Source organism: Nicotiana tabacum, chromosome 3 (genome assembly GCF_000715075.1).
Source record: "Nicotiana tabacum cultivar K326 chromosome 3, ASM71507v2, whole genome shotgun sequence".
Classification (NCBI taxonomy): domain Eukaryota; kingdom Viridiplantae; phylum Streptophyta; class Magnoliopsida; order Solanales; family Solanaceae; genus Nicotiana; species Nicotiana tabacum.
Genome location: NC_134082.1, coordinates 59,172,989 through 59,196,062, shown reverse-complemented (window position 1 = coordinate 59,196,062; position 23,074 = coordinate 59,172,989). Strand labels below are relative to the sequence as shown.

At 36.9% G+C, this 23,074-nt stretch overlaps 1 protein-coding gene across 3 annotated transcripts; it reads right to left on the bottom strand.

Annotated features, from left to right (window-relative positions):
* Positions 1–7,893: 7,893 nt before the first annotated feature.
* On the bottom strand, positions 7,894–22,491 carry LOC107765965 (uncharacterized). 3 transcript variants are annotated; one of them, XM_075249460.1, is made up of 15 exons: positions 22,285–22,491; positions 19,053–19,204; positions 18,646–18,810; positions 18,350–18,480; positions 18,041–18,185; positions 17,667–17,926; positions 16,300–16,424; positions 12,893–12,936; positions 11,132–11,263; positions 10,946–11,023; positions 10,186–10,268; positions 9,982–10,104; positions 9,661–9,721; positions 9,386–9,564; positions 7,894–8,358 (listed from the first exon to the last, which is right to left on the bottom strand). In XM_075249460.1, exons 1-14 carry the CDS (start codon positions 22,376–22,378, stop codon positions 9,397–9,399), a joined length of 1,761 nt encoding a protein of 586 aa, XP_075105561.1. In that variant the 5' UTR covers positions 22,379–22,491; the 3' UTR covers positions 7,894–8,358; positions 9,386–9,396. The 3 variants fall into 3 exon arrangements, with proteins under 3 accessions (XP_075105561.1, XP_075105562.1, XP_075105563.1); XM_075249461.1 differs by having other exon boundaries at positions 19,053–19,186; XM_075249462.1 differs by having other exon boundaries at positions 19,053–19,177.
* Positions 22,492–23,074: the final 583 nt, after the last annotated feature.

Sequence of the window (23,074 nt, the reverse complement as noted above, 5' to 3'; positions counted from 1 at the left end):
GAAAATATCGTAACCATCTTTGTGGTATCTGCTGACGGTGTCCTGCATGAGATAATTTCTCAGAGAAACGAGGTACAAGGTATGGGGGAAGAAGGAGCCATAGTGACTTTTGAGGGCTCTGCACTAGCAGAAACTACTGGGCCCTCACATGAGGAACCTAATCCCTCTCCGGAGGACATAGGTCAGGGTTCTCATTCCCAGGCCAGTTCTGCTCTTGCGTTTGCTGTTGCGCCTTTGGATATTCAAGCTCCTGAGATGAGGTCTAGCAATAAGGAGGATTTATACAACCTGGCTCTTGATGCATTCATAGTCAAGCGAAGGGTGGTGTCCACTCCTGAGTCTTCCACCAAGCAACCTACTACCAAGTTGCAAGCAAAGGTAGCCTACGACTTTGCCCTTCAAAAGAGCAGAAAAAGTAGTAAGAAGCAAAGGAGGAGGTTGGTGAAAGACAATGTGCCAGTGTGTGATAAAGTTGTCCCTGTGGTAGAAGTGGAAGAGGAAACACTAGAGGAACCTGGTTCCTTGGTGAGACGGTCGCAGAAAAAGAAGTAGCCTGCTTCAGTAGAGAGAGTTTCAACCCCCAGTTCCAAGTTAAAGGATGTTGTGAGTGAGCCCTCAACTTTTGATGAGGATATGTTAGTCAAGTCTAAGGTAAAAGAGAAATCAAGTGGTGGGAAGTCTGGCAAACGAAAGTCTGAAATTGTTAAGGAACCTGGTTCTGTGAAAAAGCTGAGGAGTGAAAGTAGTTCTACTTCAGAATGTCTAAGTCACCAAAAGGTTCTGCTGGGTCATACTTTTGACCTAGCAATCTCTGATATGGCTGGTATGCGACAAGTTCTTGAGATGGTTGAGTTTCAAAGATGGGGGCATCTATTCCAAATGTATGCACCTAAAGTGTATGAGGATGATGTTCAAAGCTACTTTGCTAGCCTCTTTCCTGTTGATACTGACCATATTTGTGCTTTGGTGAATGGAGTAGACATCTTGTTCGATGTGAGTCTGCTTGGGGATATTCTTAAGGTCCCTACAGTTGGTGTGTCTAGTGTGAAAGATGTGTGTGGATCTAACTTCCGGAATGTTGTGGTAAAGGAAAATTCGAACCAAAAGGGGAACCAGATTCACAACAAAGGCATTGCTCCCTATTTATCAGTTGCTCTTCGAACTGGTGAACAAAGTTTTGTTGCCTCGTGCTGAGAGGACGTCCATGACTTCTACATCTGATCTATTTCTAATGGAACAACTAGATAGCTTCAACCATGTGAACTTGCCTATTATCATGATTGAACATATGCAGAAGGCAACAACCTTCATATATGGCAATCATGGTCTTCCATACGGGTTTATACTTACTCAAGTGTTCAAATTTTTCAAAGTGCCACTGGGGCAAAGCAAGGTAGGAACCAAGAAGCAGACTTTCTCACAGACAACGTTGGAAGAATGTGAGTGTATAGAGAAGAATGGGGGGGTTAGGAAGTACATCAACCATCTCACAACTCATTAATGCTCAAAATAGCGCAACTGAGGAGATTCGAAGGTTGAAATCTAGGAATGCTATTCTGGAAGGTCAGCAAGCCCAAGGGGCTCTGGTGTCAAATGATGAAGTGGCTCTTTTTACACAAGAGAATGCTGACCTGAGGGCACAAGTGGAGAACCTGAAAGCAGAACTGCTCAATGAGCAAAAGTCGACCAATGCCCGAATAGACTTAGTTCTCCAAACTCTTGTTGCAGCTTCCAAGCCCTCTACTCCTAGTGCCCCTTAAGTACCCCTTTAGTGACCAATTTTTGGATTGTCTCTTTTAAGTTTTTTTTTTCCGTGGCAAATGTTTTGTTTCTTTTTTTTTGAAGTGGTTGGGATGTAACAGTAATGCTCCCGTCTTTAACAGTCCAATTGTGCCTTTGCTTTTAAGCAAAGGCATATGCTTTTATATATATAAAATTTATCCTCTTTTATTATCTCATTGCTTGAATTTTCTGCTTCTCTTCTCTATCATGTTGTGTGCACATATATGGCATGCGTTAGCTAGGGTAGACTTCTTTATGTTGTTTGACTGCTTGTGTCTTTTTAATGATGCCAAAAGGGGGAAGTATAATTTGAATCAAGGATCTGATTAAGGGGGAAGCATAAAGTCAGGGGGAACTTGTGAAGCTCCTGTTACTTTATCTGGTTCTCTTTGCTCTCAATACATGTTATTAATACCTAATTTTGTCATCATCAAAAAGGGGGAAATTGATGGGTTTTCAATGTCATTGCCTTATGTTTTGTTAATCTAACAAACTTACTGTCAAGAACCAGATAGGGAACCTGACACACTTGGGCTATATTGCAAATCAACGGATTCCAGCTAAATGTGAACTGCTATAGCTTCAGGAGATAGAGAACCAAACAAGGACCTGATACCCTTGTGGTTCCCTCATATCAGTACGAGGTCAATTGGACACAGCTAGAAGCGATGTGACTGCCTGCACTGCACTGTTTCCAGCGGTCACTTGTCCTTTGATCAACTAAAGTGCTTACATCATTCAATTGATGTCATCAAGGTGTATTAACAAGGCGATTATATCAAAACATCACTTGAACACTTAGAATTCACTTCAAGCATTCAAGCCTTCTGCAAAACAGTGAAATTAATTCTTAAGAGCTTGAAGAACAAAGTTAAACGCTACTACGAACCAGTTCCTAAATCTAATATTTTGTTGTCCTTAGTTGAGTTGTAACTTTGTGATTTTTCTTATTGTAATTCCTAAATTGCTTAGCTTGAAGCACTGATTAGGAGCCCCTTTGTAAAATCATAAACTCTCTGAGTTTGTGTTGTGACTAGAGTTAGTCATAAGTTAAAGTCTTTGTAACTAGAGAGTGACAAAGTAGCTTGTGGTAAGAGTATCACAAGTTAGTTGAGTTGAAGTCTTTGTAATAGAGTCATTACAAAGTGACTTATAATAGGTGTTTACAAGTTAGTGAAGTTGAAAGTCTACAAGTGTAGGTCGTGGTTTTTGTCCCCTTGAGTTGATATTTTTCCACGTAAAAATCCTGTGTCTTATTTACTTACTGTTTTATTAGCATTCTCAGTAAAAACTCATAGAGGACCAGATACTCTATTATTTGGTGGACTCATATAAATTAACAGGGAGCAAAGCAAAATTAAGTACTCTGGGTAAAATCGTAGAAGCATGTAATATATTGATGGACAATTACCTCTCGAAGATTATGATTTCCAAGAAACTTTGTGTTTTATCTTAGTTTGGTCCGAACCATAAGATTTTTTTTGTAGAGCCAAAATGCTTTATTCTCTGACATTCCATATTATTTGTGAACTCAATGATCAAGTGATATATATGGTGTAGCAGCGATAACAATAACAATAATAAGAAGTTACCAAAAAATAACAATAATAAGACAATAGAACTGCAAGTGTCATAGCTATTGAGAAAATGATCCTCTATAGCCCCTCAAGATTTTAATAGCCCATATTTTTTTCCATTGACATAATATGTTCCTCCTGCCCAAAAAATATTATATCTAATAGCCCGAAATGTCTATTTTGTATATTTTTTGTATAGTGACAATCTATTTTGTATATTTTAGTATAGTGACAGTTTATTTTGTAAATATTTTGTAGAGTGACAGTCTATTTAGTATATTTTTTGTATAGTGCAGTATATTTTGTATACATTTTGTATAGTGACAGTCTATTTAGTATATAGAGGGTATAGTGATAGTCTGTTTTGTATAATGACCGTCTATTTAGTATATTTTTTGTATAGGGACAGTCTATTGTATATATTTCGTATAGTGACAGCCTATTGTATATAAATTGAACAGTGACAGTCTATTTTGTATAGTGATAGTCTATTTTGTATATACCATCCACCACCTTCCTGGCTTGTACCCTACCACTTACCAAGACATAATTGAAAAATCAAATGACCAACTGCATACCTGAATTTAAAAGTTATAACCAGAATTGTATTCTTCTTTTCATAAGTTTTTTTTTTCTAAATTTGATAAAACCATGTAAGCCAAAAAAAAATTATAACTTGTCAAGAAAATAATGGAATCAATTGTATGGTCCCTCACAATATTTGCCAATTGGCAACATTGATGATTGATGTAATTCTCCTTAACTTATACTTCCAATGTTTCCATATAGGAAACTATATTACCCTCAATGTTTAAAATTTGATTTAATTACATTTAGTATACCTAATTATCAATTCTATACCATAATGTGTTTTAACTGTACAATTAATGTATTGTATATCACTCCTTAATTAACGCTACCGTATATTCTTCCAAATCCCTACCCTCCACGTTTCTCTCTCCCAAACCCACACCCTCACCCACGTATCTCCCCACACCCACGTTTCAAACCCATTATTCCCTCTACTAAAACCAGAGAAACATATGTAACACCCTTCCATTAACGTCCAATTTAAGTTTTTTTATTCTAAAACCAGTCATAATTGAAGTCAAATCTTCAAAGTTCATAAACACATTTACCTTCAGCTTCAAATTTTCTCAATGAAGAAGAAGAGACAAGAGAGCAGCAATTCTACAATTGACACCCATTAAAAAGCTTTGAAGCTTTGAATTCAAATTTGGGTTTTCAAAAATCATTATTTGTTTTGATTTGGTGTTGTTGTAAATAATTGAGAATATGTTTTGGAGTTTATATCTCAATTTTGAGGGGTTTTGGTGAAGATTTAGACTTGGTTTTGGCTAAATTTCAGATTGAAACTCGAAAAAGAAGAAGACATGACATACATTATATTGCAGCAATTATAGATAAATTGTAGACTATTTTTTGCAGAAGATTTGTAGAAGTTTTAGTCGTTTTTTATTTGTGTAAACAGAAAACAAAGCATCTACAATCAGAATACAAATAATCTACAATTTATCTACAAAATATCTACAAACTGAGTGCATTGAATTTTAATATCCCAATTCCCATTCGATTGTAGTTTAATTGAGATTTTCGACATAATTGCATTTTTTTCAGAAGATTTGTAGAAGTTTTAGCCGTTTTTATTTGTGAAAATAGAAAATAAAGCACCTACAATCAGAATACAAATAATCTACAATTTATCTACAAAATATCTACAAACTGGGTACATATTTGGAATCGACATGCTTCCCTTGAAATGTATGTTTCACATTTTTTATACATTTTTTTGTCCAAAACAGTACTAAATCATCCATTTTAATACAATTTTTATACAATGTTGTTCAACTTTCATACAATAGGTAAATGAATAAAAGATAAATAAATAAACAACAGTCTACAATTTATCTACAATTTTTCTACAATTTCGGCAATATGTCTTCTTCTTCTTCGAGTTTCAATCTGAAATTCAGTCAAAACCAAGTCTAATCTTCACCAAAACCCCTCAAAATTGAGATATAAACTCCAAACCATATTCCTGATTATTTTCAACAACACCCAATCCAAACAAATAATGAATTTTGAAAACCCAAATTTGAATTCAAAGTTTTCAAGCTTTTAATGGCTGTCAATGGTGGAATTGCTGCTCTCTTTTCATTTGCTTTGTATTACTGAAATTTGCGATTGAGAAATAGAGAGAGATGTAGAGAGAATTTCTGGAAACAGAGTGTATCGCAAAAACAGAGTATGGAAAATCTTGTTCTGCATTGTAGAAGATCAGAGTGAAACCGACGATAATTATGGAATGTGCGTGATTTGCGTTGGGGAAGATCTAGAAAATATTTCATTCCCATTTTTTAGTGCACAAAATAAGGAATCATAAAGCTACAGTGATTCCTTATTTAATGCATTGTATATATTAGGTAGAAATACTATTAGCATGAATGGTAATAAGTAAACTATGAACATATTTGGTAATATAGTTTCATATATGGTATATATACGAAAAAGCCTCTATTATTTATTGACATTAAAGCCCAAAATTCTTGCAAATGGAAAATAATGTAAATGACTATACGTGTCCTCTGGCTAATTGCCGAGGGCTTCACGGTTAAACAAAGAATTATTTACCACATATATCAAAGGTTGATATCTTATTTATTTTAAATAAATACCCTTTTAAAAAATTATATTCCATAACTACCTTTTGATCTTTTATAGCCAAATATCTATTTATGGTCACCTCCTACCCTTAAGTCATAAAATAAGCTTTGTATTATTTTTCTCTCTCATATCCCTTCAAATTTCTCCTATCCTCTAACCCATATCTATTCTCCCTCCCTCTCTCTCTCTCTCTCTCTCTCTCTCTCTCTCTCTCTCTCTCTCTCTCTCTCTCTCTCTCTCTCTACTTCCTGATGTCTTCTCCTCCGCCAAACGCTAGAGCAATTGCCACCGTCACCATTTGACTGTGGCCGTTATTCATTGATACCGCCGCCCTCAGCCTCCCAATCTCATTCTCTAACGCAACATATCGGATCAACAAAAACCTCCGTTATTTCGCCGGTAATTACATGCTAATCGTCGGCAACCAGAGGCAATGGTGACGGCGACCGAGGATTGGATACTGATGTTGCTTCAACGAGACGACATTAGAGTTGTTCTTGAACAAAGACGACGAAGTTGGGGGCTGAGCAACTTGAATTTTCTGTTAATATATTTCAATGTATCTCTCTGTATTTCATTGTCTTTTTTTCATTGTATTTCAATGTATCTTGTTGTATTCTATGTATTTCATTGTATTCATTGTCTTTTTTTCATTGTATTTCAATGTGTCCCGCTGTATTCTATGTATTTCATTGTATTCACTGTTTCGCTATATTCCATGAATGTATTCATATGTTTTTTTAATTAATATAATTTATGTATTCAGATGTATTATATAATTTCTCTAAAGATTGCTATGTTTTTGGGGTGTTTTTCGGTTGAGAATCTTTTTTATAACTGAAAATACAAAATTTGTGTGTTATAATTGAGTTTGTTGAGTTATATTAGGAGTCTATTATGTTAATTGATTCACTTTCCGTTTAAAAACAGCGTAATCCCCTGTTTCACTCCGTGAATACAGTCGAATACAATAATATGTCCAGCTGTAATCCCATGTTTCACGCCATGAATACAGTCGAATACACTCGAATACAAAAATCTGTCTAGCTGTAATCCCCTATTTCACGCTTAGAAATGCTACTGTATTCATGTATACTAGCTTAAATACATCGAATACACTCTAAAAATCTGAAAACATAGCTATAGGAAGTAATATAGTAAATAATATAATAAATAGTGGCTACAACTAGCTAATAACCACTAAAACATAGTGGTTTCCGAAAGTTTCTATTAAACAAACAAATAAAAACTATAAACTCCCCAGCTAGTTGTTTCATTGAAAAGCAGAACAAGCTTCAAGATTTCCCAAGAAAATTCATAAAACCCAAAAATATTTTTCTGCAAGATTTTACCTTTAACCAATAAAGCAAATATCTTTATAATCATCAAATAAAACTACGTCTTCCACCACCTTCTGCGCCGATCATCTTGTTGATCGTTCTTATTTTGTGGGATATTTGAAATTCTTGGGAAAAAATAGAAAATTTGTTGAAGAAGAAGATGTTTTCTTGTAAACTTCCCTTGCTACAATTGATGAGAAAACAGGGGAAAGAGTAAGGACATAGTTAAATCCTCTGTTTTTCAATATCGGTGGAATGCTTTCCATTCTGGCAAACTCCAATTTGTCAATTTCGGTGGCTAGCCGCTAGAATTACTTTTGGGCTATAAAATGTATATTGTAATTTTTAGCTACCGGGTGTTATAAATTTGGCCCGAGTGGCTATAAATGAATTTTGCTCATTGCTATTATAGAGATCCTTATGTTTTTAGAATGAACTCAAGTTATTTTTTAACTCCTCAATTTGTCGCCTTCTTTCGTGGGCCAACATTTTTAGCCAGCCGGTTAATAAATAAGTGTATAATCAGTGGTTATTTTTCACAGATTATGCAATAAATATACATACATCGACTACACAGTGCAAACATGCTAAAACTTGTAAAAAATAAATACTGGGATTATGCTCTGTAGTGTAAAAATAAAAAAATCCCCCTTCTTGTTTTTTGTTTTTTTCCTTCTTCTGAATGTCCCATTGTCCCTAATAGTGCATTCATTTTCAACTTATAGACTACCCTTGTCTAAACGAAGCAAGGCTATTGGAGTGCCCCCATCCCTTCGGGTACATCCGATAAAATTCTGTTAACTGATGCAGAAGAAGAAGTACCGAATCCAGAGTACTAGGACCTTTTTACTCGCTATTTAGTTAAGATAGTTTATCGTAACTGAAGCTCTAACCATGGTGTACGGCAAACACGACCAGTATCAAATCTGTCCAATTTATAAGTGAATTTGCTCCAATCCTTGCCTACCAAACAGCTGCACATCCAGAATGTAAGATACTTCCCGTGAAAAGGAAATAAGAAAAAGAGCAAACATAAATACTAAAAAAGCAGCAAATGAGGACACCTAATAAGAGGTTGATGAGCAAAACAAGGACCCCAATAAGAGGATAGCGCAAAACAGGCTTCCACATGCAAAAGAATCCCTATTTACACGTTCTAATAACAAGAACACAATTTTGTCGTTCTCAACACCCATATATACGTTTCCAGTAATTTCCATGAAAAGACTGAATCATAAGGATTGTTAATTAAGTATCGATATATCCTTACACGCTATGTGTACTTCTAGCAACGGACTTTTGGATCAAAACTATTCTTGGGATTTGGCTGCATGATATGATATGAGAATCAACATTAAGTTAAGGGCATTGATTCCCACTTTTTATAACAACACTTCACTGTAATGGCAAAGTTTTTTTTGGAACCAATCTTTTATGTTATGTTATAATATATGTTCTCTATAACAACACTTCACTATAGCAGGAAAAAAAAATTCGGATCAAACGAGGCTGTTATAGGGAGGTTTGACTATATTTTGTATTACTTACACCCATCTTAGCATGGTCTTCGCGCCACAGAGCCAACTTTTGTGAATGTTTTCCGCAGCCAGTTCTGACTTCCCGAGATGAGAATCAACTCATTTGGCAATTTAATTCGTCAATTAAAAAGCTAAAGAAAACAACTACAAATAAAATTAATGTACGTATTTTTGCAAGCATAAGCTAACTTTCGAATAAAATGAACTACTACAACTAAACACTTCAGCCCAATGGACTGAACCGACTTGAACACTGGTTCAATGCCAATGAAGGAAATATATGCTGTAATATACAATTTTAGAATATGGTATTGAACACATTGTTTTCTTGCAGGCATCATACATAACTATAGCCAAAATGGAAGCCTTTAGGGCCATCTGAATAATTAATTGCACAGCACCCAACGACAATCACTACAGTGAGGAATGAAGCTTTTATATGCACATACAAGAGATGACATACCTGAAGATATATTATACAAAATCAAACTGAGGCTTCTTTGCAGCAGGATTCATGCTTCGGTTCTGAATTTCAATATCAAGCAGAGCTCTTTGCCGGTTCCTAGCACTATCAATGTAGTCTTGGAGAGGGGGAAGAGAACCGCCAGTACCTTCATCTTTAGGAGCTTGACCACGAATTATCTGTGGCATCCAAGCCAAGAAAGAGTAAAAGGGGGAGGATGTCAATATCCAATAAAGAGAAGCAGAACAAATCTAGTCTAAATATAAAAGTGACACCTTTGATGCCCAATGTCTCTCTGCTTGCTGACAGACATCCCTCATGTCCCGCCCAGACAATCTGAAGTTAGTAACCCAAAGAGTGATCAGCAGAACTTTCACTTATTGCTAACTAATACCATATATTGCAACTATTCCAAGTTGAGGAAATAAAAGCAAAAAATAGTGGAAAAATACTAAGAAACTATTAGAAAACTTGAACTGGAGAACCACATTAGCTTGAACCACATTTTCCAACTCATCTGCTGAACTTGAGAATCCCTGCAAGTAGGCACTTTAATTCGTTGTAAGAGTGAAGAGGGTTGAACAATAAATTCCTACCCTTCCGTGGCTCTTGCAAATTCAGATAATTCAGAGTCTGTCAAATGCTTTGCATACTGTGCGGCTATTTCCTGACGAGTCTGTTGATCAGGCAGCGGGAATCTAATCATGGAATCAAATCGGCTGGAATCAACAGGAAAATGATGAATCAGAAAGAGCCAAAATTTCATGAGGTATCATTCAGACATCTAAAATCTCATTTACCTAATTAAAGCAGGATCAAGGTCTTGCTTTCTATTAGTAGCAGCCACTACCACTACTTTCTTCTCCTGCTCGAATCCATCAATCTGCACAAAGTAAATTTTTAAGAGTCCACCATATGAATCCTTCTAACGTCATCATATTAATAAATGTAGAAGTAGATGCACTTTCTAAGTGAATGCTCCCCATCATTCTATGTGGCACTCTTTTTTTACTAGTCCATTCAAAAAATAACAGCACCTTTTCATATTTGGTTTTTCAAGTTTCTTTTACCCTTAATGGCATGTTTTTAGCGCCACAGAAATCTCATGGTATGTTAAGACAACAAGTTCCAACAATCGTTATTTCTTTCTTAAACTCTGTGCCCGGTCAAACTAAGCCACATAAAACAGTGGGAGTATAAAACTAAAATAAGCAACATTTGTTTCAAGCTAATCCTCCAAGACATCCTTTAAGAAGCTATTAGCTCAAATTTTTCCTTTAATCTTTTCCAACAAGTGTCTAGCAATACAGGGAGAACTAAGGTCCAATAATAAACCATAATAAAGCTAGGTGATGTGATTTCTTCCACAATGTGACTCGAGTTATAAAGCCCTTCTGTATTTTACAATAGAGTACTGACAATTTCCTTCAGGGTATTATACAATATTAACAATTTCCCTGAGGGGTACTAACTATGTCTGAATATTTGCTACTCTTTCACATATCACAAGCACATATACTAATGCTAGTGATTAAGCATATTTAGGATTTCCAACAATACCTGCCGTAATAGCACTGACAAAAGTCTGCGTGTTGCTTCATGTGTTTCACCATCACGAGCAGTAGCAAAAGAATCAACCTGCCATATGTGCGGTTCAAAAAATTGATACAAGGATATTGGATTTGTTGGAAGACAATCTTGAACATTAAATAGAGAGAATTATGTTTCTGCAGTCTCAGGGATTACCTCATCAAGGAACACTATAGCACCATTTGGGAGATCATTGGCAAGTGAGAACACCTTCCCTAACAGGCGTTCACTTTCACCATAATACTTTGACATAATAATTTCCAATGGCACGTATAACAATGGCACACCCTGCAACATCAGAAGAGAAGCTCATCAAACCAACCAAAATATTGTAAAGCCGCACAACTATTGTTGCTGCACAGGGGAAGGTGGAAAAGTGATACCTAGAATAGAATAACATGAAAACTCCAAAACACCCATGAACCCTGCCTAACTCGCCACGCGTCTCTACGATTTTAAGTTTCCTGCTTTTTAGGTATGGGGCTATGGATCTCTAATTGTTGAAGCACGTAAAAAGATAATCATGATGCCAGATCGGTATACATGGGGACATTTGCACTACGAAGTTTCACCTAGATAGGCAATGTCATGTTCAAGATTGAGCGAAGCAAGTGAATGCAAAAACTATTTTCCTGAAGGTAACAGAAATATTAATTGAACCTTATCAAGTACATAGATCACATATAAATACTTTTTTTATAAGGTAAATCACATAAAAATACTAGTATTAACTTCCTACATACTGGCGGGTACAGCACGTGCTATTACTCCCGTGACATCACTGACTAATAGTCTCACCCGAATTTTCCCTACAACCTCTGTATAGATCCAACTCTTAGATTCATCCTGGTTGCACTCTATAAGAATCCTGCAACCACCGACATAAATCGAGCGGATGAATCATTTTATTACTTGGTTAGACATTCTCCCTATACATGTGGTTCAGACGCTTTTTAAAGTGAAATGCAAATGGAATTAAATTTCTTTTATGGTTTATTTTTTGGGATAAATGGACATAGATGATTTTTGTGATGCAGCGGCAGAGAAAAGCCTGCTAAGATGCTAAAAATTGAATTAAGTTTCAGGAAAGTAATATCTACAGAGACTAGTATATCTCCAGTCATAGAAGCAATTTTTGTTTAGCTCTATTCAACGACCGAAATGGCATAAGCTGGCATTTTCCTTCAGATGGTCAGCACATAGGCTAGAGTTCCTGCAGCTTCCTCTCTTTTGGTGAGCCCACCTTCGTACTCATGGGAACACTTTATTTCAATTGTATATTTTTGTATAGCGCGGGCAAGCTCCGTAACTTTATTATTTCATTGTAGAGTCATAGAGGCTCCATAGAGGATTTGTATTATTTTGGAGTGATCGGTACTCATATGGCATCGCGAATGACATTTCTACTTATGTCTAGTTTATGCTTTTGAAGAACTTTTATTGTTAATGAAGCTTATCTCATTTCTCTCATCTAATATTGTAATTAATTAAATGGATCGAGCTACACAATTACGAGTTGGGGTATGTATTATGCTACAATGGTTTCACTAGGTGCAAGTTGGTAGGCACTGGGTGCCGGTCACGCCGCAGTACATTTTGGGGCATGATAAAGTTTATGTATACTAATTTACACTATCCATATTCTGAACTTGGTTCATTGGATGGGTTTATTATGCCAGACAAATGATTTAAGATTAGGGCAGAAATCAGTAATTTCTTGCGAATCAAGGGTTCCTCTTAGATATAACAGCTGATCTTCAGCAAGAAAAATTAATCAAAGACCAGTATGCATAATATAATTATAGAGAGACAACGTGTTCTACATTGACAAACTTACATCTGCAGGTGATGGCAAACAACAACAGCACAAACCAACAAAATGGTAGATGAAAGCTATAAAAGAGTTAACTGGCGTACCGCTTGATTAGCTATAACACGTGCACAGGATGTCTTTCCAGTACCTAAAAGAAGTACATAGATGAACAAGCATTATTAACTCCCTAGCAGAGGTGGATATTGCAGGAATAAACCACCCTTCAGACCCCCCAAAGTTAATTAAAATGTTCAGTTTTTTTGGTTTTGCATAAGGGTCCAAGCAAATCTGAAATAAAACAGTCAAGATTTTGGAGGGCTCAACGCGCAACCACCGGATGGAAGTAGGACTCCCAGGCGCCATAGCGGTCACATTTGAAAGACTCAGCTTCACGAGACGCTGTCCCGGCTGCATCGCCCGAAAGTGAGCGTCAAGGTGCCTGATGGTATTTGCCACAAGCAGACATCTTCTCAAGTTACTTTTGGATGGTGCCAGCGGCAAACTCTATGGGTTCAACTTTTAAGATTTTTAGAATTGAACTCATTATACTTTTAAAGCTATGGGTTAATATTTACTATTTGTTGTAATTTTAATAAATTTTTACACATAAATTGATACTCCGCATCGAAAGTTATAGATTTAGTTGAACCCGTCATCTTAATGCTACATACGCCCCTGGCTGGTGCTATACATGGACTTTCAGATACTTAGGGACTTTTTTTGAACTTTGGAGATAGAAGCTTTGATACCACTCATTGTTGAGAGATATAAGGGAGAAAGAAGAGGCCAAAAAAAAAAAAGATCCAAAATCTGAAATTTTTATCATATCTTCTCAACTTTTTTGCTTTCCTTATCACGTGTAACTCCATAATGGAGAAAGCACTTTTTACTATGGAACAGTGTTGTCAAAGGCGCGCTTAAGCCCTGAAGCGAGGCTCAAAACATGTTGAGCGCTTCGCTTCGCTTTGGGTGCGCTTCTGTGTCACATCAAGGCTCTAAGGCATAATTTTCATTGCCGATGAGTGTAATCTTGAAAAGGCGACACTAAATAACTGATATTTTATTTTATCGTAATTATTTTTCAATTTTTTGTCTGTATGCGTTATTCATGCTTATAATTATTGGTCTTGGACTACATAAATATATATATTTTTATTTTTTCTCCCGTTGTGCCTTTTTGCATTAAAGCCCACGCTTTATTTGCGCTTAAAGCCCCAACAAACCTTAGAGCTTTTTTGCGCTTAATAATGAATCCTTTTGTACAGATCTGAGGTTTTATAATTAGACCTTCATTTGTGCTTGCATTAAGCAGTAGATCCATGTGTGTTTGACTTGCTTTGAACAATAGATAATGATAGCTGGTGAGGGCCCTTAGCCATCTAATATTACATTATTTTGGCTTCTACACTTGATGGTGGGATAAATCCTAATTCAAGATGGATATAAGTGTATAATCTTATTCGATTCCAATAAAGCAAAAGTATTTAAGATGGTCTTTTTAGACCTTAACTGAGGAAGAAGCCTTTTGTGCTAGATCTACTAAAATAGAGGACATTGTAGTATATTTGGAATCCTACCATTTGATAAGTTAATACGATTTTTAATGAATTCTCTTTGATGAACGATCTAATCTGAATACATAATTTAACAGAAAGGAATATGTTTCCTGAGCTTATAATAGTTTATAGGGAAAAGGGCCAGAACTACCCCTGAAGTATCAGAATTGGTACAAAAATACCCTCCGTCAACCTATTTGAATAAAAATGCCCCTACCATTATTTTTTTGGCTCAACATTACCCTTATTAGTAACAGAAAATTCTAGAAAAATAGAAAAATTAATTAATATCCACATGTCACCGTTCCATTGGCTTAACTAGAACTTCAACAAAAATATAATTAAACTCACTCGTAACCCATTCGAATATTGACCCGCTTCGATTTTAAAATACAACTCTCGCCCCCCTCCCCCTTCTTCTTCTCCTCGTTGTTACTTAGGCAGAATCCACTGGCGGATCCGCCGGAAATAGCAACAAACACAGCAACACATCTCACTTGTAATTATGCGTAGAAAATTCTTTTTTTTTCCACTAGATTTAGCACAGTAATCTAATCAAAAAAATTGAATCCATGATAACAAAAATGATTTTAAAAGAAGAAAACAAATACTAGTGAAGAAATTATCTAAAAAATTGCCAACTATTATTAGTTGAACCCAGTGTGTATGAAATATGATAATTGCACAATACCCCTTACATATAGCGGAAAAGCTTATATATTAATAGAACAAATAGTGGAATAAATTAAAAATAGAAATACACATTATGAACACCCCTAATCGTACACATATACTCGTAAAAATGCTCATAAAAATGAAATGGCAGAGAGAGAGCGAGAGAGATTAATTATAATTTAACTTATGGTTTACATTAGGCCTATGGGACGGTGACACGTGGATATTAATTAATTAATTATTTTTTTTAGAATTTTATGTTAGTAATAAGGGTAGTGTTGAGCCAAAAAAAATAACGGTAGGGGCATTTTTATTCAAATAGGTGGACGGAGGGCATTTTTGTATCAATTCCGATGCTTTAGGGGCAGTTCTGGCCCTTTTCCGTAGTTTATAGTATTGAGAGAACCAATTATATTTTATTGAGCTAAAAAGTGAAGAATATGCATATGAATCTTTGATCTACCATTAGAGTGAAGTTGATTTGCCCATCTCATTCATCACTGTTAAAGCCTAAATCCTAGCCCTTCTTTCATGTGTCCATAAGTTAACTTGTTCAATAGGTATTTGCAGATTCACATATACACCTACAATTAATCGAACTTCCAGATAATTTAAAGGCAAGGTGAGTTTGTAAAGTATATATAACTAATCCTTGTGGGACCAACATCTTACTCTAAATTATATTCCCTGGACTCTGCGTGAATGCGGGATGCTTTGTGCACCGGGCTGTCCTTTTTTACGTGTACAGTAGCTGGTGTAATTAGCTCATGCCAACTTGGCAAATTCAAATCCCCTCCACAAGAAAGCTAATAAAAACAAAAAGGGAAAAAAAAACAAAAAAAAAACATGCACACTAGAAAAGAAAGCTAGTAGAAGGTTCGGAAGATCTCTATTTTCCCACATGCACACTAGAATAGATTTGCAAGAACTAAAAGCAGTCAAACTCAGGTTAGGTCATTCCATGTCCATCCACCATTGAATTAAACAAAGAAAAATTAAACAGCGCTAGTAGGCAAAGCTATTGTTAGCATGTCAGCAGCATCAAGATAAATATAAAAGGAAAGCTAAAATTCGGGCATCATAATTACGACAGGCTGATTCCACAAATACAAAAGCATCAAGATGAATATAGAGGAAAGGTAAAATTTGAGCATCATAATTACAATAGGCTGATAACATAAATACACATATAAATGCAAGAGCATCAGAGCAATATATTTTGAATGAGGCTCAGCATTGAATAGATATATGCATTCAACATTAAGGCATAGGGGTCAAACCTGATGGACCTTCAAATAAGACTGCTCGGGGCCTGTTCGTCTCAAATTTGCGCCGGGTCCCACGAGCAATATCATCATATACTTCAGGACTTTGCAAAGCTAGCAATATTGTATCTTCAATTTCCCTACAAATTTGAAAATCAACAAAAGGTGACACTTCAAGACAATGTAGATACTATTCTTGACGACATTGCTACATTCACCAGTAAACTTGTAATATGCTCTACGAGACGTAGATTCACCAGTAAACTTGTACTATTCTTGGCACATGCACATTCACCAATAAAGTATATACTAGTATTGAAGTCAAAGTCACTTAGACGCTTGCATGATTTCAAATATACTATTATTCTTTTGAGAACATTTCAAATATGCTATTGTTGAAACAGCTACATGCAACTCTACAATTTTTTCATGTATTAAATTAATCCAAACTAACTATGCATGTCTAGTACTGCAAATGTTAGGGTGTGGTTTTATTAGATAAAGCAATTGATTTAGGCAACAAATATCTAGATTAGAGGAAGGATTTGTCACACTAGATTTAGAAACACATATTTTGTCAAAAATACAACCTTAAGAAAGAAAAGCTTGGAACTCACGTTACTAGTATTTTGATATCACTGACTTGGAAGATCACATGCACCTATTGTCCATATGAAGATCCATCTAAAGCTTGACAAAGGGCCATTACTCAATTTGAAATTTTTCAAACATTCTAGCCTGTCATTTAAGAGTTCTCGTATGATCAAATAATTGTGTGAATTCTCGCTTGTTATTTTAGATCATGTTTCCTGCTTATCAAAGGGATGAATAGGGCAAGGAAGGGGAAATAAAGTAGCCATTTGGACAACCTTTTGGCAAAGTTGTGAAAGTGGGAAAAAAGTTTGTGCAGAAAGAAAACGTATTGGATAGCCATAGTTTTATTGAAGATTTCTGAGTATTTGTGGGTGGAAAAAGACCTTTTCTTGAAAAACACCCTAAAGAGAACTTTAGGGAAAAAGACCTTTACAAAGTGTTTTTCAAAAAAATCTTGAAAAAACTATAACAAACACATCGTTGGAAAAACTTTTTGCAAGATTTCTAAAAGAATTTCAGGACAAATGCCACCTAAATGGTCTTCCCTTATCAAACAAGGGAAATAACCTATTTCTCTTTTACTTACCTTCCCCCCACCCTTCATCTCCATTGTCTAGATAATCCATATTGTCTACCTTTCAGGGAAAAGAAAGACCAAAACAAACACCAAGTTTTTATCTCCAGTTTAAAAGTTTGCTAATTCGGAACAAGATAAATACTTCATCTTGAACTACAGTTGCAGAACCAAACTGCACTAATGTGATGATTCAAAAATCAGAGTCACTTACCGTTTCTGCAAACTATATCCAGCAATATTATCCCAGGCAATATCAGCTTTTGGATTACCACTATTGGACGCATTTATACCAAAGATTTTTACTCCCATAGACTCTAGAGTAGAAACTGTTTTATCTGCAGAAGGAACTCGATCAGCATCTCCTCTTGCTCTCAAGTCCACTGTTTTTTGTTGTCCTGCTAGTTGTAGCACAGATACCAAAGCATCAAGTTCTTCATCAGTAAAGCTCCCAGGCTTCATAAACTCAATTTCCTGCTCATAATTGCAGAAACTCTCATTATTGTCAAGCCAGGTTTTGCAAGCAAGAGGAAGCGCAGTAATGCAAGAGATTCCAACAAATGTGGTTCAAAAGGTAAGGAGATGTACAGCTTTGTCGGCGCTAATGAGTGGACGAAACATGAGAATGCATAATTCTCCCTCATAAGGATTTGTATCCTTTCCTCCTGCCTGCTCTGCTGCAGTTTCATTTTTCTTCTGAGGATGGCTAAGTGCCAGTTGCCAGGCAACCCCACTGTGACAGACAGAATAAACCTTAAGGAAACTTGGGGCATTCACTCGATGAAGCAAATAAAACAGGCTATGAATATTAAAATGCAATTTAAATTTTCCAAATGACATGAACTGTAATTATGGAGCAATATGATCAGACATCGTTAAAGCAGAGATTAAACTAACCTGTCCCATGCCCGTAACATCATATTTGATGCTGCACTAGGATCTTCAAGTTTTACCCCAAGTCGTGAAACAAGATTTGCAATTAGTAGCGGAATTTCACAAGTTGGAGGAACTTGGAACTTGATAGTGACCTGCAAATTTGCATGAATTCGGCTAGGATGAAAACTCAGCCATAGTCTGCAATGAATTTATTCCTCTCGAAAAGTAAAGTTAAAGCTGTTGAAGAATGTGCCAAATGGCTCAAGCAAACAAAACTTTGAGCGTCTACTGTCTAGAAGAAAAAGCAAGAAAATAACCTTTTGACCCTTTACAGCAACAGTAAAACGAGGATAAGAACCAAACTGCACTCCTTTGCTCTTGAGCAGGTTTTCTAATCTACGTCTCTCCTTTTTTGCTGTTTCTTCAAGGGGATTGTGGCTTGGAGTTGGAAGAGAATCAGAAGCCGGAACTTTGGGACTAACCTATAGAACAGCAAGTTATCTCAGTACTGGTTCTCAAAATTTTATCATTTTCTCAACTAAGAACACCAAAGATCTGATTAGTGACTAGCTCATTTCCTGCATTCAAATGTATTATCATTTGTACCTATGTAGGCTTCCATGATAATAATGAGGTGTGCTTGATTAATCATGATTACAGAGTGACACGTCATGGCAACATAAACACCTATGGACAAAAATCAACATCAATAATGCATACTGACCTCATTAGAATCTGCATAAGCTACATCCAGGCCTCCAACTCCAAGTAGTCCAGCTAAAATGGCAGGAATAGCAGTTGAAGGCAACGATCTTGAATAAAATGTATGTCTATGACACCCAAAAGTTCCTGTAAACACTAATTCTAGTATAAAATCTGAAAATTGCAGTAGCTCATTAGAAATTACCCGAAGTCTCACAATATTCTGTTTCTTCCTGAATAAAGAAATGATAATAGTAAATCCTGATCATTCAACAAGGAGAAGAGAGTAGATTGATATGTATATAAACAAGTAAATATCCGTTGCAGCATATATAAGAGCATATAAATATTCCCAAGCAATAATAGTCTGCACACGTAAGATGTAGGCCAAGTGGCTACTAGAAAGCTTCGGATATATGAATCATCCATATCCATACCACTCTAATTGGGTTCACTTCATTGCAATACTCAATAATGTATTTTCTAAGACAGGTTAAGGATTCTCTAAAACTAAAGATTCTCTAAGCTTCACACTTATCCTTACATACGAATACCAAACCAAATAAAGAGACTCCTGACAAATGTCAAACATAACAAAGTGTATTAATGATGAGGCTTTCTAGAAAGTAGAGGCTTTCTATTGAACAAAAAATGCAGCCGCTCAATTTCTACTCTATGATATTATCATAGGTTAATAAAGATGTGACCTTTTACAAGAAAAGCACTTCTGAGAAGATTTTGGATTTTTTTTTTCAATTAAGAAACATTGCGTGCTAAATTTTGAAATCATGGAAAATCATATACAAAAGACCAATTTTAACACTATTACATGGTCCCACGGATACAGCCGATATAGGAATTGTTAAGGATAGTCAATATATTTGGTGATTAACCAATCTTTACATGCCCATATTCTTTGCTTTTGGCATGAAGAACAATGAGAGAAACTTCCGCAGAAAATGAGAAAAAGAAAATAACTAGAATCATATTTGAAATGCTCCATCTCTAACATCTTAGCTCTAGCATTTAGGGCTCAGGGATTAATATTCAACAACAACAACAACCCAGTAAAATCCCACTAGTGGGATTTGGGAGGGTAGTGTGTACGCAGACCTTACCCCTACCTGAAGGAATAGAGAGGATGTTTCCGAAAGACCCTCGGCTCAAGAAAACAGAAAGACAAAACAACAACAACAACCCAGTATAATCCCACTTAGTGGGGTCTGGGGAGGGTAGTGTGTACGCAGACCTTCCAAATAGACCCCCGGCATCCTTCCCTCCAAGAACTTCCCACCTTGCTCTTGGGGAGACTCGAACTCATAACCTCTTGGTTGGAAGTGGAGGTTGCTTACCATCAGAGCAACCCCTCTTGTCTTACCATAATCTACCAAACTCTAATTAAATTATACAGGTATACATGAACTTGGAATAAGTAAATGGTATATTCCTTACAACAACAACAACAACGACCCAGTATAATCCCACAAGTGGGGTCTGGGGAGGGTAATATGTACGCAGACCTTACCCCTACCCCGAAGGGTAGAGAGGCTGTTTCCAGGAGACCCTCGGCTCAAGAAAGCAACAAGAGACGATATATTAGTACCATAAAAACGCATAATAAAATAACAGCAATATAAGAGATATGAAATACAGAATACGAAATACGAAATAGATGGCTGGTATAGTAAAACTAGCAGGTAAAGCCCTGCATCAATAGACGACCAATGACATTCTTAGTCTAACTCCTAACTGGCTAGTCTCACTCTATTGTGCTGTAGAAATATTCACAACTTTCCCCTAACCTACAACCTTAATGCTCGACCTCCATTCCCTATCAAGGGCCATGTCCTCAGTAATCCTAAGTCGCGCCATGTCCTGTCTGATCACCTCTCCCCAATACTTCTTAGGTCGCCCTCTACCTCTCCGCGTGCCCACTACAGCCAGTCGCTCACACCTCCTCACCGGTGCATCAGTGCTCCTCCTCTGAATGTGCCCGAACCATCTGAGTCTTACTTCCCGCATCTTGTCCTCCATGGGGGCCACGCCCACCTTCTCTCGAATATCTTCATTCCTAATCTTATCCATCCTTGTATGCCCGCACATCCACCTCAACATCCTCATCTCTGCTACTTTCATCTTCTGGATGTGTGAGTTCTTTACCGGCCAACACTCAGTTCCATATAATATGGCAGGCCTAACCACTGCTCTATAAAACTTACCTTTTAGTAACGGTGATACTTTCTTGTCACACAAGATTCCCGACGCTAACCTCCACTTCATCCACCCCACCCTTATACGGTGTGTGACATCCTCGTCAATCTCCTCGATCCCCTGAATAACCGATCCAAGGTACTTGAAACTACCCCTCTTGGGAATGACTTGAGAGTCAAGCCTCACTTCAACTCCCGCTTCCGTCGGCTCAACCCCAAATTTGCACTCGAGGTATTCCGTCTTCGTCCTGCTCAACTTGAAACCTTTAGACTCAAGAGCATGTCTCCAAACCTCTAGCCTCTCGTTGACGCCGCCTCGTGTCTCGTCAATTAGAATAATGTCATCAGCAAATAGCATGCACCATGGCACCTCCCCTTGAATATGATGAGTCAGTGCATCCATCACCAGGGCAAATAGGAATGGGCTGAGCGCAGACCCTTGGTGCAACCCCGTAACAACTGGAAAGTGTTTAGAGTCGCCTCCTACTGTCCTAACCCGAGTCTTAGCTCCAGCATACATGTCTTTAATCACCCTAATATAGTCAACCGGGACCCCTTTATCCTCTAAGCAGCTCCATAAGGCCTCCCTAGGAACCCTATCGTACGCTTTCTCCAGATCAATAAACACCATGTGGAGATCATTCTTCCTGTCCCTGTACTGTTGGATCGCCCCGGCATGAACCGAACTAGTTGTCTGAAATAGACACCGTCCTTCGCACTCTCATTTCTACCACTCTCTCCCAATAAATGGTCAATTCTTACACGAAATCTAAAAAAAATCAGGAACTTGGGCAATTGATACAATGGGCATAATTGTAAATGAGTCCCAAATGCATGATCACATGTATGCTCACCGAGACTGGGGTAAGCTACAGCAATTCGGTAACGGCTTGGCTACAACTAGTACTAGAAATTAAGCCAATCCATAAAGTACATAAGCAACGCCTACATATGAACAATACGTTAGCATTAATTATCGATACCCAGGAAGGGGGGGGGGGGGGAAAAACACAAAGGGACACAGAGAGAAAGCATAGAACACACCATTGCGCGGAGGAAGTTGAAGGATATGAGAAGGAGAAGCTAAGGCTCTGTAATGAGAGTGAAGAGCTCTCACGAGACGCCTTATTGACGCCATAATTGAAGCGGGTAATTCAATCGGCGATCTCCATGGTAATGGTGTTTTTTTTTTTTGGCCAGTCTCGGTAGGTTGTTCACGACTTCGGGTCGCAAAATACAGTCTAAAGTAGAATTTCGTTACGATGAAGGGATATTATATAAAGCTATGACGTGGGCCATAAGACTAGTCTGATAGCAAGAAATTAGGGTAGAAATAACACAATTTCAGTTTTTTAATTTAATTTTTTGGGACAAAAACATTATGAATTATAAATTAATATTTCAAGACAAAATAAATAGTGACTAATCTCTAAATATCATCCCAAAAATGGATATATGTGCATGTAATGACCCGGCCTATCGTTTTGAGAGTATTAGCCCTGATTCCCTATTTATTGTCCTCTCTATTTCATTTTATGGTTACTTGATGTGCCGGGGTGCTTGGTGTCGGGTTCGAAAGAGTTTCAGAGTGGAATGGGACACTTAGTCCCTAAGTTTGAAGTTTAAGTTGTAAGAATTGACCGTAGTTTGACTTGTGCGAAGACGACTCCAGAATGAAATTTCGTCGATTTCAATAGCTCCGTATGGTGATTTTGGTCTTAGAAGCGCGTCCGGATGTTGATTTTTAGGTCCATAGGTTATTTCAGCGTTAATTGGCAAAAGTTGAAAAATTGGAAGGTTTTGGAAGTTTGACCGGGGGTGGACTTTTTAATAT